This window comes from Antennarius striatus, chromosome 24 (assembly GCF_040054535.1).
Source record: "Antennarius striatus isolate MH-2024 chromosome 24, ASM4005453v1, whole genome shotgun sequence".
In the NCBI taxonomy this organism is placed as follows: domain Eukaryota; kingdom Metazoa; phylum Chordata; class Actinopteri; order Lophiiformes; family Antennariidae; genus Antennarius; species Antennarius striatus.
Window position 1 is genome coordinate 3,423,626 of NC_090799.1, and position 19,815 is coordinate 3,443,440.

The 19,815-nt window shown below is 41.3% G+C and overlaps 1 protein-coding gene across 1 annotated transcript in view; it reads right to left on the reverse strand.

Moving 5' to 3' along the window:
- LOC137591635 (rho GTPase-activating protein 6-like) overlaps positions 1-17,443 on the reverse strand; it is a 62,293-nt gene extending 44,850 nt beyond the window's left edge. The window contains exon 1 of the mRNA XM_068309760.1: positions 16,724-17,443. Coding sequence (XP_068165861.1) covers positions 16,724-17,218 — 495 coding nt within the window. The 5' untranslated portion in view covers positions 17,219-17,443. The remainder of the gene's footprint in view (positions 1-16,723) is intronic.
- Between the last annotated feature and the right edge of the window lie 2,372 nt (positions 17,444-19,815).

Consider the following 19,815-nt stretch of genomic DNA (forward strand, 5'->3'; position numbering starts at 1 on the left):
CAAAAATCAATCTTAATTTTTTTTGGACAAATTTGTGAGAAGGTTCCAAAATTTTATTTTCTGGCAATTAGTTCATGGTTCACACTTGAAAGGGTTAATTAAAGGTCATTTTAACAAATGAGTTTATTATTCAGAATGTTACTCTATATTCGTTTTAAGCTCCGCTCTGAAAGTTTTCCCCAAACTTTAATGGGTTCCATCCCTTCCTGTATTCTGTCCTTCTAACATGTTTTGTCGAAATCCGACCAGTATTTTTGAGCTATCCATGGTAACCAAAAAAATAAAAAAATAAAACAAAGCAAACAACTAGGAAGGTTGAACAATCCTATATGTGTTACAAAGTATGATCTGTGTCATAATTTGAAATTCAGATCTAAAACCAACCAAGAAAAGAAAAGTAACCGCCTTAAATGGAGATTAAACCAATAAAAGATTTTGATGAGCGTCTAATTTAAATATATGATTTGATGTGTTGCCAATGAGAAAATTCGAGAACGTCGGTATTTCATGCACATTTCGTGCTAAAACACGTGTTTGTCTGTTATTGGGTGAAGACACAGGATTAGCAGAATAAGAAAAGAAGTGGGAGAAACACAGGAGGTGGGGGTTGACAGATCCATCCCATCTCCTTTTCTTTCCCTGGAATGCGGCTGGAATCCAAGCTTGACTCCCCCGTTGGCTTCACCCACACACCCACCACCATATATCGCACTCCACACACACACACAGTTTTTTTTTTCCTCCGTGAGGTCATTTTAAGTATTAAGTAAGAGATTTCCTGTTCTAACCTGCAGAGCCGATATGTAGATCCATTCCTTTTGGGTGTAAAGACGTTCGCTACACGCTATCTGGGTCACCTTTACATGCTAACATGTACTGGTGACAGTAACCCGTCAGGCCTGAACACATCTGCATACATAGAACATATCAGGATAGAATGAGCAGAGGCTTTTAATTCATTATTGAGCTTCTAAGACTTTATTTCCAGGACACTCATTTTCCCGTTGCTGCTTTGAAAATTAATATTTTGCATTTAAAAGTGACACTTCAACTTAAAAAGGGACTTAACATTAGTGAAATAGAGGCAGAATTTTTCCACCCCCATCAGCAGGAATCAATCTGGACTGTGGCATTTTGGGGTTATTTTAGTTGCATTCACTCAAGCGTATTTTATCATTTCAGCTGAATAATGGTAATAGAAGGAGAAGAAAGGTTCTGATTGTTTCCTATAAAACATCTGCATGGTTTATGAGTTACAAGAAATCATTGTTCACCACTGCAGGTCAGTCACTTTGCAAGTACCACTCTCAATCATTCCATTGCACAATATTATACAGCCGCTGTGAGGGATGGTTGAAGCAAATGACGCCGCAACCTCTTTATTGCTGTTTTCAGTTCTATTTATAATCGACCGTGGACGATCTTTACGTACGATGTTTCCATCGCACGAACTGCGTCAGACACCTTTTGAACGTATAAACTATTTTTTAATGCTTACGTTCGAGGAGGATGCCGTCTTTGTTCTCGCTCATGCAGCCAAGGTCAGCACAGTGTTTACATCATCCAATATTTGCCATGGCAACAGACAGAGGCTCGCAGTCAGAGAGAGAGAGAGAGAGAGAGAGAGAGAGAGAGAGAGAGAGAGAGAGTCTGCACACATTTAGATCCAGAAGTCCTTGAAACATGTGAGACAAAAGCAAAACAGGAATGGAGTCGGCCTCTCGCGCCTTCAGCAAGCCGGATGTTCAGGAAGTGAAATGAAGCAGATTGCAGATGAGATGTGCAATTAAATCTCCATCTTCTTCTATAGCAGAGAGTGATCACTGAGAAACTATAGAAATATTTTGCAGTTTGAAGAATAAAGAAAGAATGAGTGTCTGTTCATTCTTTTTAATGAATGTTTGAAACTGTGGTGACAATGTGAAATCTATATGATGATTGGATTTTTTTTTTTTTTTTAACGCACAAAAACGGCCTCCAAATGTCTATCAACACCATATTCCAGCATCCTTGGATCCCTTATAAACAAACTTGATGACAAACCCAAATCCATAACATCTCTTTTGCTCCGCTGGGTGTCGAAAAGAAACCTACATGGAAATATTTAATACCTCCATAAAGCCAAAAAGGCGTGGAGACATGCGAATCCACACGCGGTACGACTGTGGTAAGTCATTTCAGAGCCTATTAAATCTCCATTAACACACAGCCTCCCTGCTAGCCACGGTTAATCCAACCCAGGTGTGTGTGAGTGTTTTCACCTCCTCTCTCTTCGGATCCTTCACTCTCTCTTCATTTCCCTCCACTTTCCCTCCATCTTTAACTCTGCAATGCCCCCAAAATTCTTATCTCTTGTGATAAAAGCCCCCCTTTTATCCCTCCCCCCACCTCTAAAACCTGGCAGCTCAGCTACCACACAAAAGAGAAACCTCTTCCAATTAGGTCACATTAAGGTAAATTGCAGCTCTCAGTGGGAAATCAGGTCGATGCAGCACTTTGTTAACATTATGAATCCTCTTTATGAGAAAAAGAACGGTGATACAGATGTGCACAATTTCTCTTCATCACCATCAGCTCAATTTAAAGCATTAAATTGATTATTGATTATTACATTGTCTCCAATTTGATAAATGACGCTGGACTGTGACTTCCATCCCCTTTTCCGTTCTCCTCATTTGAAGTGAGAATTAGACGAAGGCGACGTTCAGGGATGCTGCGGTCAAAAAATTGGCAGATGAAGGTGCGTGCCTTTTAGTCTACTTTGTGCTTTTTGTTCATTGCAATCAAGCTGTTGCTGCTGTTGGAAATGTAAAACGGCCTTTCATGCACCGGTGGAATTTTCCCAATAAAAGCCCGTTTGGAGCCAGGAGAAGTTCTTCCTCAGCTGGCATGAGCCGGTTTTGTTTTGGTGTTTTAGCAATCATCTACTTGGAACAGTTAAATCAACATTTATTTATTAGAAAAAGTAACACAAGCAGCTTTTGGATTTAATTTGTGTGTAAACTTTTCTGGCATCCAAGCCTGAACTCCTTGTTCCAAAGTCCAGAAAGTAGGCCAGCAGTACCGTTTCATTACCATGCTGGGACTACTGGATCTCAGAAACTAATATTGTATACACACACACACACACACACACACACACACACACACACACACACACACACACACACACACACACACACACACACACACACACATACGTGCAATGTTCTGGGAAGGTACACTGCAGGAGGGAATATGATCCCTGCTTGGAAGTGACGCTGTTCCCTACTAAAGCAGTACAAACACACATTGTTATGTTTGTGCATGTGTGTGTGTGTGTGTGTGTGTGTGTGTGTGTGTGTGTGTGTGTGTGTGTGTGTGTGTGTGTGTGTGTGTGTGTGTGTGTGTGTGTGTGTGTGTGTGTGTGTGTGTGTCAGCGTGTCTATAGATATGTGGGTGTTGGTGACAGTACAAACAACTCCACTCCACTGGAGATCTCTTATGAGAATACTTGGCGAGCGTGTAATAATAACAATACAGGCCTACAGTCACCACAAAGTTTGATTGGGTAAAAGGTTTAAGTAGTGAGGATGGGGAAGCGGGAATGGGGGGTGTTTGTAAATGCTTTATATCTAAATATTTGTGTTCTAAATTATTGTCGGCTCGTAAAAAAATCCTTTTAAAATTCCCAAATTTGAAAAACCAGATGCAAAAAGTTGGCTTTTCCTCCCTTCCAGTGCATTTTAAACAGTTGTTTTTGGCTCCAGTGATGTGAAATATGTTCTGGCTGCACCTGGTATCAGCTATTGTAATGTTTTTGTAAGATACTTATGACACCGAGAGGCAGAGGAGACAGATGTGCACAGCTGTGACTGGCCACAACGCAGCCCACCCGCATTTTCACTATGATTCATCATTGCGTGCGTGTGTGTGTGTGTGTGTGTGTGTGAGTGTGTGTGTGTGTGTGTGTGTGTGTGTGTGTGTGTGTGTGTGTTGTTGCTGAATCTCTCAACAAAATCCACCCACTCATAGATTTCTTCGAAGCTTTCTGCTGCCACCTAGTGGCCAGAGGGTCTCTTTACATGTCTTCTGTCGGAGTCGTGGAAACTTGTGGTATTTATTCTAGATATTCCTCTTCTAGAAATGAGTGCAAATTATTCTTCATTTATTCAATTTATTATTTTACACAGCTCGTAATGCAGTCAGAGTTTTTTTTAATAAAAAGGCTTGTTGAGATAAAATTAACATCTTCATTACACATAACATTTCTCTTCTTAAGACGTTGGAAACTTTATTTTGCTGATCTCAACTTAATGCAGTAATGAGATTTGTTTTCTGAAATGTTTGCAAATCAGCTCACATTGTTATTTTTTCCGATTAAAACATCCAAATACTTTTAGAATTACTTTTTAAAAACTTGTCATTATTTGTAAAACTTTTTGGGGGATTTCTAATCATTAATTCTAGTTTTTCAGGGGACAGGCGCAGACGCGTCTCATGCTTCACTTCTCGTCTTGACTGTGGGTGTAGCCGGCGTAACAAAGCAATTTCCTGTGAAGGATCAATAAAGTATTTTTCTTAACGGAGCTTAGCTCTACACAATTTAAAACCCCACTCGACTGTGGGAAAGTCCTGCATCTGACCCAGCGAGCCTCCACTGCTAGTTACAGAAGAATACAGCTTAATTTAGGCAATAAAGAACATGTCCAGATATTCACTTTATTTTGTTTTGTTTTATTTTAGTTTTGGTTGTTGTTGTTTGTTTTTTGATTTTTGCTATTCTTTCAATTTTTCTCATGTCTGGTAATTAAGAAGTGTCCACTAGGTGGCGGTAGAACCTTCTGGCACAATCTCACTATGCGTTCTCATTAGGATGCCCCTCTGATGAGTACATTCCTTAACATTGGGATAGATTTCCTCTCAATGTAGCCACAGACTTTACATTGTGATTTTTATGTCATGGCCATTTTATTCTAACCTTGCATAAGCTGCATGGGCCTCAACACACTCACACACACGGATACACACACACACACACACACCTGCAACCAATATGACTCCCACTGCTTCGTCTCTGGAACGTGAGTGTTCCTCTGCTAAGCTATTTTTCTATTTATAGCTGCAGAGCCCCGGCTGTGTCTAAAACGCCTGCTGTCTCATTCTGTTTTGCTTCCCTTGCTCTCTGACAGATTTTGGGAGGAGGGGTGGTGAGAGGTCCTCTTGTTTAAATCACTTTTCGGGGCCCGGAGTCATATTTATACACATCCTCGGAAGACGAGGATTTGTTTTCACAAAGGCTGGCGTGACAGACGGTCCCAAACGAGAGGCCTTTGACGAGAACTCGAGGAGTTTGTCATTTGTCGGGTTTTATGCTGAACAGATGTTAAAATCATGGTCGAATGTCTGCATCGGCGTCACTTGAGCATCTGCTGTAATGCGACTTCACCTCCTCACCCAGACCAAGCTCCTGACCTTTACAATTAATTTTCAGCAGATGTCTGCAGGTAATGGACTCGCTCACTTTGTGGGAGTAGAAGGAGAGAATTGTTCAATGTAGGCCAGTTATTTAATTCCTGGTCGGCTCCCACCAATGGGGCCAAGAGGAACAAAGAAAGGTGAGAAGAGATAAGATGAAGCCAAAAGATGCCTTATTCACTGGAAAAGAAAGACACTCTTAGAAATCAAACATATTTTATGAAATAAGTTTAAAACCTGCAAAATCAGTTGCGGTTTCCTAGACTACGAATTCCATCTTTCAGATCTGCATGTAAATCAACAGATTCTTCCCTGATCCATGTCCCCACCCCTCCACAATGTTTCTCCTGCTGAGACAGACAAGGATGAAAGTATAGTTCCCTTCCTTAAGATAATAATCAGGTGATTAGTCAAACTTTATCACTCAGCTTTAAGGAGCCTGCATGCCAGAGAACTGAAAGACAATCAAACTAACTGTGTGATCCTACCATAAAAAAATTAACTCACGCTCGAATGATCTCAATTTCCATCTTCGGCTGCTGCATTTAGCGCAAAATGGAGATTAGAAGCGTGAGATATTATCAGGATGTCTGTTAGTGGGTCAATGAAAGTGAAGAATGAGCAGAAGTCTGCGAGGAAAAAAACGAAACCAGGCAGAGAGACGTGACGGACGAAGAGGAGAGAGGAAGTTGGGGGTCACTCGGTTGCGAGTCACCCCACTTCTAGTCGAGACCCTGGGGCCTTGCCATGAAGCTCTGACCCTGGAATTCCAAATAAATAATTCCCTAAACCTCCCCACTGAGATACAAACACATGAAGGAAGTGCATGCACCAAGAAAATATGTGCAACTTTTCCATGTTTAAAACTCCTTTTTCAAGTATCTGTGGTTATATTTAATCCACAGACAATTATTTCTGCAAGAAATCACACTTGCTTGCACAGAGGTGTGCACGCTCACGGGTATTAATATTAATACTCAGAGCTTAGCCCTCAAACTGACCTAAATCCTGCCTGTGTGAACATGAACATTCAGTTAATCTCCACTAAATAAGGCATGAAACCCTTTTAATCGATTATAAATATCAACACAATGGGTGGCAGTCAGGGTCGGAGGCCGTGCAGCTAATGCAAGTAATTAACGCTAAGAATTGGGATGGATTATGTGTAAAGTTTAAAACATGAAAATCCATGACAGCCGGAAGCAAGATTTCCTACGCTGGGGACACATGCACAAAGTTCGCAAACCAACATTCAGAGCCTGATAAAAATCCAAAGCAAAATTGGATTTTATTCCTTCTGGCTCATTTTTTTTTTTCAGCAACAGGATATTAAAAATGCATTTTTTTTTTATTTTACTTTTGATATCTTCCGAGTTGCATGCACACACATTCTCTGAGAGAGAATAGAAAGACTCTTGATGAGAGATCATCAGGACGATTAGAACGTATCCTGAGTTTTTTGATAGAAAGTTGACCACAGTCATGATGAAGGTCAACCGTGGGCTGAAGACGATTTAATGATGCTTCTGCTTCTTTTTTGCATTCCTTAATACTCTGACTTATCATAAACTCTTTTGTTTATGTCACCTCAAAGTCTGACTAAACACCAAATGTGCCAACCTAAGTCCTCCTTTAAAGCTAACACAAAGCAAGACAATAGTTGTTTTTTTCTCATAAAAGAACTTTCTGCAAGTTCTGCCTGCATCTATGTCTCGTAAGAAAGAAACTGGTGCACCCGTGGGTGTGCACAATACAGGCATTCCATTTTGTTACCGGGTGGAGATCATAAATTGTCATATCATTGCACCCTTGGCATAGTGCACATGCCTAGCAACCCTCTGGAGGATTGGTGACTTAGGCTATTACATGGCAGCCAACTCTAAAGCACTGAGCATGAGACACACCAGTGCACATACCTCATTCTTTTGTGCCATGCATGCTAACTTTTCCCCAGTGCCTCCAACGAGGAAGAAGCGAAGAAGAAAAAGATATCTTGTAAAGCCGAATACATGGTTTCAGTGGGCTTATTGATTCGAAAGAGGGCAGGAAGTACATGTGTTGTATCCTGTTGGTAATGTATAGCCTAACAGCTTAACACATGATAAAAGAATGCAAAACAACCAGGCCTCCTCCTCCAGGAAGTTTTTTTAGGGCTTGTTAGTCAGTTGGTACAGTAGATAGCATATGATCATTAGAAAGTGAAGAACAAATCAGTCATGATATGTCTGTTTTTTTTTCTGTGCATCTTGTAATTCAAGCCTCAGACTTGAAGGCAGTTGACGTGCTTTGTGTCGATTAGCTTGGTTAGACAGAAGGTAAAGCCTAACTAGTGCAGTCTTGTAAATTCGTGTTTTATAATTTATACAAAGGCAAATAAGAAATTAATCATCAGATTTTTAAGGTTTTAAAAGTTGGGGGGTGACGCATTCCTCATTTACGTGTGAACATATCTAAAAAAACACTCAATCATGTGACAGGAAGTATATGTATGGAACATTTTTCAGAAGTGACACAATCAAATTCTAATTTTTTTTTTTGTTGCGACTTTTTGTTGTTGCACATTTCTTACACAATAAACCACAGAATTAAAAACACTCAAAGTCACTGTGAGGTCATGAAACACACTCAAGACTTTTTTTTTTCTCAACTTTCTATTTTTCTGTTTCTTTTCCAAGACAAAGAGCGGGGTGTGTTTGAGATGTTATGAAATGTTCTCGCCCAGTGTGAGTATCAAATCACCCGAGTTTACACTGATTGAGACAAATACACAAATTGGAAGTTGTAAACTTAACACACCATGGCATATGTGAGAGGATCCATGTTTTCCCTCTGGCCCATGGCAAACCGCATTAGAGGAAACATTAGTGGGAGACGGGGACACACACAAATACACAGTGCGGTGGACATTTGTGCCTGAAAAGTGCACAATTAGATCATCCACATCAGATTCTGTCCCCCACACACATATGCAAAAAAACACCAAAAGTAACTCAACACGGCTGCTTTCTCACTGGTGGAGAGGTTTAATCTGCAGCAGACAGAGAGATTCGGGCTACGGAAATTAATGTTTACTTTTCAACCGTCTCTATTTCAAACTGCTCTCTTTTCCTTCATTGTTGAGAAAACATCCCAAAGGAGACGCGAGATTGCTCTCTCCCAAAAACGCCGCCAAAACAGAACCCGCTGTTTCATATGGTTCCTCTAAAAAGTTGTCAAAGGGAAAATTGCCTCGTGAAGCGCGGCGTCTGTAAATGAAAGCGCCGCAGAATGTGGGGATCGCTCTCTGATACCAGTTACGTCTCATTGGAATCACATGTCGATGTTGTGTCCCGTTGACTGCTGAGATGCGCGTCGCGTTTACGATGACTTCATTGCAAAACGGGAGATACTTTAACAGAACTTTAACGTGAAGAGAATGCAGTCCTTTTGAGAAATTACAATATGTGAACTGCAAATGGTTAGGATTGATTTTTGACCAACAAAAGGATCGTTCTCCCTGCGGTGAAACCTTCCTTTTCTAAATAAATCTGTAAAGGAGCTCGTAGATGCAGCAGTCTGGCGCCCTCTCCTGGAATGAAGTGGCAGCTTTTCTTCACTCATCTTCCTGATAGACATCTTGAGTGGGCAGCAAATCATGAACAATCGTGAAACTGTTTCTGTAGAAGTCCAGAAAACGGTCCGCAGCAGTGATAAGCTGTGTCATGAGTATATCCACAGCCCCCGCATGGCGGGGGGCCCTCTGTCGAAACAGGCCCTACAGGCCCCTGTCAACATCTAAGCCTATTATGATGAGGTTCAAAGATAACATATTCGTTTCATTCAATTTCGGTGAGTGTTTTCAGAAGCAGTGTTCACAACGATAAAGCAAATATTCAACAAGATTTTGCAGGTCAAAGTGTGTCTTTGTAATATAATAGGTATTTATCTTCTTGATGACTTATGGGACAATAAAAGGCTACTGAATGGAAAACTTTAGTATCTAATGCAGCTGGAGAGGTGGCATGTTCTGGAAAAACTTTCAAAATCTGAAGATGGAACTTGTCCGAGCTGAATAACACAACGATCCTTCTAAGAAGTTCTGTGGAATAGCTGTAGAAGGGGTGGTATGGAATTTTTCTCATTGATGCCAAAAGGTGCACACATGCATTATCTCCTTCAACCCCATAAGAAAACAGATGTCTTCAGTTGCATCTGGGTTGAGTGGGCAGGTGGTCCTTCCACGGCAACTTTGATTATGACAGCTTGTAATCTTTGACTATGAGTAATGAGGAGCTAAAGACAGAGACTTGACAGCATTTTACATTTAAATTTTTTTATAGTTTGCAATGATAAAAAGGCTCCGACATTCTTAACATGAACTTAATGCAATAAAACCGAAGATCAACTCCATCTGGTTCCGTTTCATTTCATCGTGCTTTTAAATGATAAATATCCTCAAGATGAAAGATACTAAACCTCAGTTGCTCTGCGCTGCAGGAAAAGAACAGCACAGAGCAGAGTGCTGGCATCATCATCATCATCATTATCATCATCATCATCATCATCATCATCATCATCATCATCATCACGATCATCAATGTGGCAGCTGAAACAAATGAAATAAGCAGCATCTGAGCTTAAATCAGTGTTTCTACATGGCAGTCACAGCCAGAGTGAACTTGTGGACTAGATTTTTGTCCTGTCCTGCTTTTGACTCAGTTTCTGACAGTTTCTATAGATTTGATTATACTGTTCATCCTCAATTGAAGGTTGTTAAAATATGACAAGACTGTCTCTTGACACATTTCAAATCCACTCCCCGTGGGGGTTTTTTGGACTGTGCAAGGTAACACTTTGGGTAAGGCTATCTTCCTGGGAAGGCTTTGCATGTTATCAATGGTCTCCAGCAGGGTGATGTTCCATGCAGAGCCATCCAACTCACTTCTTCACCATGCTACGGACACAGTCCCCATGTGTTGACACTGTTATCTTCTTTGACCTCCTTGGGAGTTAAAACCTGAGGTTGCAGTTCAATTCATAATCACTGAAGTTTTTCTTTTTCCCACAGTGCTTTCTTGTGATTTTCCAACTTCCACAAAGCCAATTCCAATTTACCTTTCTCGATAAGCATTCAAAGAGTTGAACTGCAAGTGCCTGTGTCGAGAGATGAATATCTCATCTCCTTCTACCTTAGGCTATGAACTTTTTAATCACCCCTTATAGCACGAAAGCATGAAAAACCACCTGCTCGGTCTGTTTCTGCCTCTACAACACTGATCTCACGGTGACATATGAGTCGCAGTTTTGCTTTTTTTATCAAAGATTTTTGTTGACGCAGGAATCAATCAACTGGCCAGTTGGGGAATGTTCTCAGACTTCCCTACTGCCAACTTCCAATGCACAATCCCACAATATAATATGCACATTTTAACAACCAGGCTCATTATAATTAATGAGGACCGTAATAAAACTACATCCCAGAGTACAGAGTTCATCTATAAGTTTAGAGACAAGACAGAGGTATTTTTTAGAAGGATAGTATTTTGCCAGCTGTGACTCTTTCTGTTGTACAGAACACCACGTGCAACAGAAAAGCAAGCATAAATTCAACCCTTTTGAGTCAGAGACATTTTTAAGTTCGCTTTATGTTCAGCGATGTGTTTTACCGTAATCATATTTAAGAAGATAACACACCATCTACAAATGATTATGAATTGATCTCTTGTGTCTTACCACATTGTACTTTTGCTGTTCAAGACAGCTCGTATTTGTAGGATTTACTACAAAAAAAAAAAAAAAAGCATCTTTCTGTTCTTTGGAGAAAAGAATGACTGATGTAGAGCCTCTATGATTCAGGGCAGGTCTGAATCAAGATGCTGTGAGATCAGACTCTCAGACTTTATGACATTAAGACAACTGGGAACGGATCCAAATCAGAAACTGCTGTTGTGAGCCAGGAAAATCAACCTGCAATCCATCAGTGTTTGAGTGTTCTGATGGAAGCTGTTGCAACACTTGATGACATCCATTATTTGACTCCTTGATTGTGATCCTCCATCTCTGGAGTTGCAAGACTTGGCAAATCTTTAGCTTAACCATACTAAGCAGTATGTGAATTTGGTTTTTAGTGTGCATCTTGGTACGAACATTCCAAAGATGTCGAGCCATCAAGGTCTTGTTCCTCCAACGCAGCCTCCTCACTTATCTGACTGGGCTTAGGGAGGAAACGGGGAGGAAAGACAGAATGGATAGCTGCAAGGTTCACAAGTTCAAGCTTCGCTGTTTCCGAGAGCGTGTCCAAGATAAAATAGATCCAAACAGAGAATCTTGTGTATCCACATCTCAATGTATAGTATCAAGAGCGTATGGATAGATTGTCATTTGACCAAAAGTAAGATATGCTATATCATAGGAGTTTGCAATTCATGATGCATAAACTTATCATAAAACAGGCTTTGAATACTAAGAATTCTGTATGAACGTTTTTTGGGTTTTTTTAATCGATAAAGAGAATTTGAATTCAAAGAAAAAGACACGGGACTGTGGCAGACTGGAACTATTAATCGATTAAAGGATGCCTAGACGGAAGACTATTGTTTTGAGTCATTGGCTGCAATATTAAATTTACCTTTACAGCTTTTTGAAAGGTTCAAAATAAAATTAAGTGTTAGCAGTAAAGTTTAAATCTAAGTACTGAACAAAAAGATGCCTTTCCTGCTATTTCTGATGAGTGCCTTCGCAAAAACATTCCGTTCAAATTCTTTGACCATGTGGCATCGGTTCTACACACACTTTAATGTGCACCATCTTTTAGAAAAAACACAAATGCGGATAACTGGCTGGTTGCCACCATTTGAGTCGACGCCCCAGTTCGTATGGTTCAGGGCATTAACAATGGCAAACATGTGCAGCAGTTAATGCTGAAATGTTTCATAAAAACATGCAAACTGAATGAGAAAACATGGTTTCTGATAGATGAAGCATTACGGCAGCAGCTTCAGAGATGTTTTTGGAAAAGACGTGAGATTGCAACACAAATGTTATTAGATATTTTACATGCCATGCAGAGGATTTTATCAAAATATATGAGAGTAATGTTACACAGGAAATTCTACCCAATAGCCAACAAACTGTCTCAAGTGGATTTGGGCTACTAGGGATGGTTGTGTTTCATTAACGCTGGAGAATGTTGTAAACGTTACCTTTAAAGGAAACATTTTCATTCGTCAGAAACACAAATGAATGTCGTGCTGACTGAAATATCACTCTCATTGTAAAAGGGAATGAGCTCTCAGTCCTTTTAAACCCGATGGCCCGTGTAGGGCCGGTCCATCCATCTGCCATGATGATGACACCATCTATTTATAGGAGGTATGAATGTTAAATGCTTTGAAAACATGGGAACTTCAGCTTTCAGAATAAAAGTCAGAAATGCAAAAGCAAGTTAAGTCATAGAAAAGACGGGAATTTTTCTCGTTAGTCTACCATAGCATGCTGACAGACAAAACAAAGTTCAAGCTTTCTTCCATCTGTGGCCATTTTAAAGTATTAATGAAAAGACAATCAGCTGCAACATCTTTTAGAGATATTTAGAGTTATGAGCAATAAAGTGAATTAATATGCCACTAAATTTAAAACATTTCATCTTCTGGAAAGAAAGCAAATGAAATGCTCTGCCAATGCTTATGTATTTAGCTCTTCTCCAGCTAGAGAATTTTAAGAACGGCAATGATTTAAATGTTAGTTACCAAATAACATCGCTGCTCACTTCAAAACAATGTAAAATTTATGTTCTTACTTTCCTATCAGCAGTTGTTAAAAACAAGTCATACAACAATCTGAGTGAAAACTTTACAGAAGTACAACTTCTGTGATTGTGATTTGGGTAAAAATGAAAAGAAAAGAAAGATTTCCTTGTGCAAACATAAAAATCAGCCCAACTGTATTACCATGGGTGTCATTCACACAGTAAAAACACTAATATCAACTTCAAATCCTTAAAACTAACACCGTGATGTATTACTTGATTAGATTACATGAAAGGCTTTGGCTCGCTATGAAATCCTCTACTATCGATCATTTCGATACAATATTTGTAGATATTTTTAATGGTGGGGATTTTATTTTGGAATATTTTCTTTGCTTGGTCTCTCCTCTAAAGCATTAGGGGTAAACGGCTCTAAAAATAGACAATGTTAACATTCTTAAGCCCCATAAACAACCGGGATTAAATTAGTCCACCACTGTTTCCTCCCCGAGCCTTTGCGCACGTGTGCATGCGTGTGCGTGTGTGTGTGTGTGCATTGCATTTTCAGACACACTGTCCAGCATGTTTCCCTTGTGAAAGTTAAGTTTTCATACTTGTGCTATTTTGCAAGAGTGTGTGTTAATGCGACGCCCCAACTCTAGAGTGTATCCATCCAGGAGACGAAATGCTTCCCTCCCTCCTGCAGCAACACAAAGGGTACTTTCTGATCATTTCTTTTCTTGCGTCATTCTTCTTTCAACAACCTGACCGTGGAAACAGCTATTAAGCAATCATGGCCCATATAACTGTCAAGCTCTGCTTTTTTTGTTGTTGTGTGTTAGCCATCACATCTCTGCTGTGTCTCCACTACTCCCCTCCAACTTTCTTCTTCTTCGTCTTCTTCTCCTATTTCAAACCATGTCTTCCTCCTTAAAAAGGCATGGCGCAAGACCTGAGGAGTCGCAGGTTGCACCCCGTGTAGAGGCAAAGACGGGAGGTGAGGATGCGACAAAAAACAGAAGTCTAGAGCAAATTGAGACCTAGATATAACCCAAAATAATTTGATTTTATCCTATTTTTACCGTCCTAAAAAAACCCCTAGATGGTTTGGGATATTTTGGTCCAAATGATCAAGCTTCCTTTAATAGAATTTAAATTTAATCTTCTCTTTGTAATTTAGGATTGTATCAGTCATTAGTAGCTAGATGATCCTGATGATGTCACCGATATTATTTTAGCCTCTATTTGGAGATTAAGTGGAAAATTTCCAGACATGGTTTCTCAAAGGAAGGTGAAAGTAAAGACACCACATGTCATGATCCTCACATGAAGAGTCGAACCTCAAATCCATTGAATCGGTCCAGGACCTTTTCTCTGTCCGATAAATTTTTCAATCCTCCTTTTTTGGATTCCACCAGAACGTAATTCTAAGAACAAAAGATTCATTTAATAAATAATAAGTTCCAGTAATGACCGTGAGAGCATTTTAAAACAACAGCACCTGATAACAATGACCAGATGATGCCGATTTCAACAAATGACTCCAGAACAAAACCACCAGGAAAGCATTTCAAGTTGATTTTGGAAGCCCTCCTGGACGTTTTTACTGATAAACACAAACTTATTAAAGTGTTTTCCACAGTTTATTGCAAATAAAAATCCTCGCCGCACACATAATGACAGGCAGAGATTCCAAAGACTCTATTTGTCTTCTGGGGATCAGCTTTTGGTTCATTTACGAGGAAAGAAAAAAAGTTACTTATGTCTTGAATGAGTGAAGTTCTAAATAGATGTGACACCCTTTATACTCTCTTAATTCAATTATACAGTTGTGGACATTTTTGTGGACTATTTCAGGCTTTCATACAAAAAGTTATCTGTTAGTGTTTTTCTCATTTCATCGCCTTCATGCTTGAACTTATGTTATCATCACTGTAGCGGAGCTGAAAGCTGGGATTGTTTTATTAGCCAGACAATGAGCAACACCGGGCACACACCCAGGACTCCGGCGTCGGTGGGGGCCTGAAAGATCTTTACATGCAGCAAAAAAAAAAAATAGAATTACGTTTGTGTGTCTTACAAGGTGAAGTAAATCAAATGGGAAATGAGGCCAAGGTGTCGTCTGTGGTTTTTAAAAACGGGAAAACGCTTTAGAATGAACCGTGTTGGAATAAAGAGCAAACGGATTTGACATCCTTATGGATGTTTCCTTCTGCCCGAGTGATGGAGTGCATCGCTATCATGCTGAAAGGAGAGTTCTAAACAGAAGAATCCTGCATGAATGCTGCATGAATCCCCCAAAACAAGATTACGCTTCCCAAAATCCAGAGCTCTTCTTGGCTCGGGATTTTTACAAACACTCTGAGGTGCAGTAACTTCATGGTCCAGATTGCACTAATGACTCCAAACTGATGGCCTCATGTTATCCTCAGTGGGCCATAGCGGGGTGGTGGAGGGGTGTTTGGGGGGGGGGGGGGTAACATGGAAAATGTAGTTAGAGCGGTGGGAAAACTCCTAAACATCTTGGAAAAGAGGAAGAGAGGGAGGAGAGTGGCTTCGTGATTGTGTGCGTGTGTGTGTGTGTGTGTGTGTGTGTGTGTGTGTGTGTGTGTGTGTGTGTGTGTGTGTGTGTGTGTGTGTGTGTGTGTGTGTGTGTGTGTGTGAGGAGAGGGTGAAGCTGGAGCCGTTCATTGTAATAGGAAATGATGGGAGAACCGGTTCGAGGGCCGCACGGTTTTAACCCTGCGACCGCCTGCAGCCGTGAGAACAGATCGTCCCGGGACGTGCGCCCTTATGACCCCCAGCATCAGCATGCGTGCGCTACTGCATGCACACACACTCCATACACAGATTAAAAGAAAGTAGGTGAACAAAAGAAGCACAGAAATGATACCTCTTCACCAATGCATGTGGATTTGTGCCAACTATGCAGCCTAAACCCCCTCCCCTCCCCATAAGTCGCCTAAGTATGTTTTGTTGAGGATTTCATACGCCGCTCCGTTCCTTTATTCCCACCCCAATCTGAAGCCAACATGAAGACAAAAGCCGGAGCGGTTGAAGAAAAGAGTTTGAAGGAATGTTCCTTCAGAGTTCACAGAGGAGACTGGAAAAACATCCAGGTGCTGCTGCCTCATCTGGGCTACCCACAATGCCTTGAAGCAAGGCCAGAACATGTAGTTGTGGTGCACCAGCTGTATTCTGGACAGCCTCGGGGTGCAGGTGTCAGACCCCCTCTTCTTCATCATTCTTACAAGGCTGCAGCTTTTCAACACACAGCCGTCAAATCCTGATTTCTGACTTCAATTCGAATGCAACTTTCTGTCTCCAGCAATCAGTGAAATACAAAATGTGCTTGTAGGAAAAATAAACAGCGTGTAAAGTCTGCTGATTGCGTTCTCTAACTGCTCCAAGAGCTGTCATAAACCGGCCAGAGAAGCGATTGTAAGATGAAATAACCAGCATCCAAACCAGTGGCTCAACTGGAGTCAGTTCTGTCCTGACGTCTTTTTTTATTCTCTGTGAAAGAGCACTAAATTTTACCTCTGATTTCCACACGACGTAAGCGTGAGAGCTGGATGGCTGCACTTTCTTCTGGAGCCACCTCCGCGGAGAGAAAAGCGCGCCAGTGCTCCCGGACGGCGGTGCGCCGGGTCCCCTCACCAAAAACGGTAAATCCCCGGTGGTATTCCTTTTGGCACGCTTCACTATGTCATAATCAAAGTGGAAGTTGGAGGATGGAGAGACATCCAGAGGTATGGAAGGAGAGGAGAGGGAGGGTGTTATGGGTTCCTTTAACGTCGGGATCTTGGTGCGTAAAGCCGGTTTCGCAGCGGAGCGCTCCGGGGACGCACCTGCGTCTGCAACCGGCGCGGCAGAAAACGATGCGCCGCTCGCTCCCTCCCCATCAGGGTCACAGTCTCTTATGATAGCGGGGTCCAGACTCCGAGTTTGACGCAGTCGCCGCTTGGTTATGGCTTTGGATGCGGGAGAGGAGCAGGAGAAGACGCTGTTGAGGAGCCCTTGCGCGGCAGACATTTCACCTTATTGTGGATCAGCGCTGCTCGGTTCGTCTCTCTGAAGCTCCCCATACAACTACCAGACTCGAGTTTAGGGATTCCCCATTAATTTTGAAGCTCCGAACAGGCGAGGCGCTGGAAGATGTGCCGCATTTGACTGGAAAAAATTGCGCAAAGTGGATAAAGAGCGAGACTTTTTTTCGCTCCTGCGCTCCTCCGCACTCTGGTCATTCCCGCACAGAAGTGAAGTAAGAAGACAGATTGAGTGTGTGTGTGTGTGGGGGGGGGGGAATTTGGGGGGTGTCAGGAAACTTAACATCAGTGTTTATGTTTGCTTGTTGGCCCATTTAAGGCCAAATAATGTTGTCCTTTTATGTCGTTTGCACGTAGATCATCAACGTTTTGCGCCTCGTTTTATTTCTTTATGAAACAAATATCTTCCGTATGATAATCAGTGACAGAACGCCATCATCACCAACCAAAATGTTGTCGTTCTCTCAGAACTTTCCCGGATTGACAGCCGTTTTGGACCAAATCACTTTGTTTCCTTCCCAACTTCATCCGTGGAAAGATGCGTTTACTTTCATGAAGTTGATTCGACATGCAGACAGAAGGTCACGCACACAGACAGACAGTGATTGAGACAGTGATGGAAATAGGCATATTAATCCCTGCCTCCCATTTAATCCACCACGCAGTCTGTAGATAATGGGCCGTGAAGCCTGCTGTGGGTTATTTTTAGCTCAGCAATAAATGAGACATCGGATTAATTCTTCATGCACCTGAGCAAGAGGGGGTATTCCCTTTTTACTCTGTTTATATACACAGATGCTCTGTTAGGATGGATGAGATTGGATGAGTGTGATAGAGAGAAAGAAAGGAAAGAGAGATGGAGAGGGAGAGAGAAAGAGAACAGGGGCATGTGTGGCCCAGTGTGTGAAAGTATGGGAAAAATGAAAAGAGACAGTGGGAGGCCGGAGAGGAGGGTGCCGGACGGCTGATAAAGGAGCTTATGAAGCTTCATGAAGCCGCATGACACACACATACACACACACACACACACACACACACACACACACACACACGCACACACACACACACACACAAAACCACACAGCTTGACACGAAACTGATAACAGCTGAGATAGATTTGACCCTTCTAAAAACAGTCGAGTGTGAGACATGGGCTAAGTGAAAACACAGGAGGTGGAATTATAGAAACAAAGCATGTTTTGCATTAGTCTATTAAAAAAAAAAAAGAAGTTGATGGGAAAAAGCCAGAATTTGAGGCATTATTACCCTGAACTCGGCCCACGTATTCCTCCGTTTGAGGGGAAGGGAGCCAAAAACAACAGTAATAAGGAACAATGCTGCAGAGCCGAAAGGACAATCAAGCAAAAGAGCCTTGCATCCTTCACATGACTCTCCGCTACCTTCAAATGCATTGCAGAATTTGTGTTACCAACGTGAAGCCAAGGAAAATATTTAACGTGAAACGGCCATCGTCTGGCGTGACTGTCAAAATAAATCAAACGCATTCGGGGCAGGAGAAAAGAAAGAGAGCGCCTATTCACCAAGGCCATGCTTGAGCCAGTCCCAGTCAGTGTCATGTACACACTGTCCATATTTGGTGCACAATAGCAGAGCCACCCTGCATGAATCCATTTAAAGCTAAATGAGCACATTGAGCTGTAAAAACGTGGTTTCCTGCACATTGTTCACAACTTCATGACAGATATGAATGAAACAGTCACAAGGTCAGGAACAAATGAAATCAAATTTTAGATCTGGATACCAGATATGAAACAATAAAGCAGCGATGGAGGGTCTATTTTGGTCTGGTCAAGACAATAAACACATATGTGGTGGAAGGAGGGATTTATGACCAACAAATAGTCTGACTTCTCGATTAAACTCGGGGATTGTGGAGAAGTCCTTGACTACGTTTGAACACAGAGGAGAGGCTATAATTGAAGACACACAGATCACGCCCTGGAGCGACATGTCTATCCAAGGAAAGACTTCGCATGTTCCTGGCCCCACGTGAAAATATCCACATATTGTATACATTCAAGAGCCTCCATATTGTTCCAATAGAGGTAGATTAGATTATTGAGATATGGCGAATTCTTTTACTGTATTTTGCCTCAAGAAAAAGGCTCTTTTCTTAAACGTTAACTGATGTTGCTCCTCTAAGGTATGTGATCTATGATGCCAGCCTCACTTGATTTGTACTGGGTGGTTTAAGTATATATATCTAATCTGAGAATAGGATCAGCAGAGTTGTAAATTATGCCATTTGCAGTGTTCCAGTACATTGCAAATCATCATTTTAAGGATCTGAGCAGATGCAGATGGTTTTCCCCTCTGGTTTTTTTTTTTTTTCTTCACACATGCGAACATGGTATGAAAGCTTGTCGTGTTAAGGATGATAAAATAAATGTAAGGCACTAAAAACAACAGGGGGTCTTTAAGGCATTCGTTTGGAAACTAAATACACAGAATCACACCCACTGTTAGTGTAGGCTATTCTATGTGTGGACACATGTGTGTTTTCATTTTTGTGGAAGTTGATAACTTACAGTTTTATAACAAATTGTAGAAATTAAACCAAAA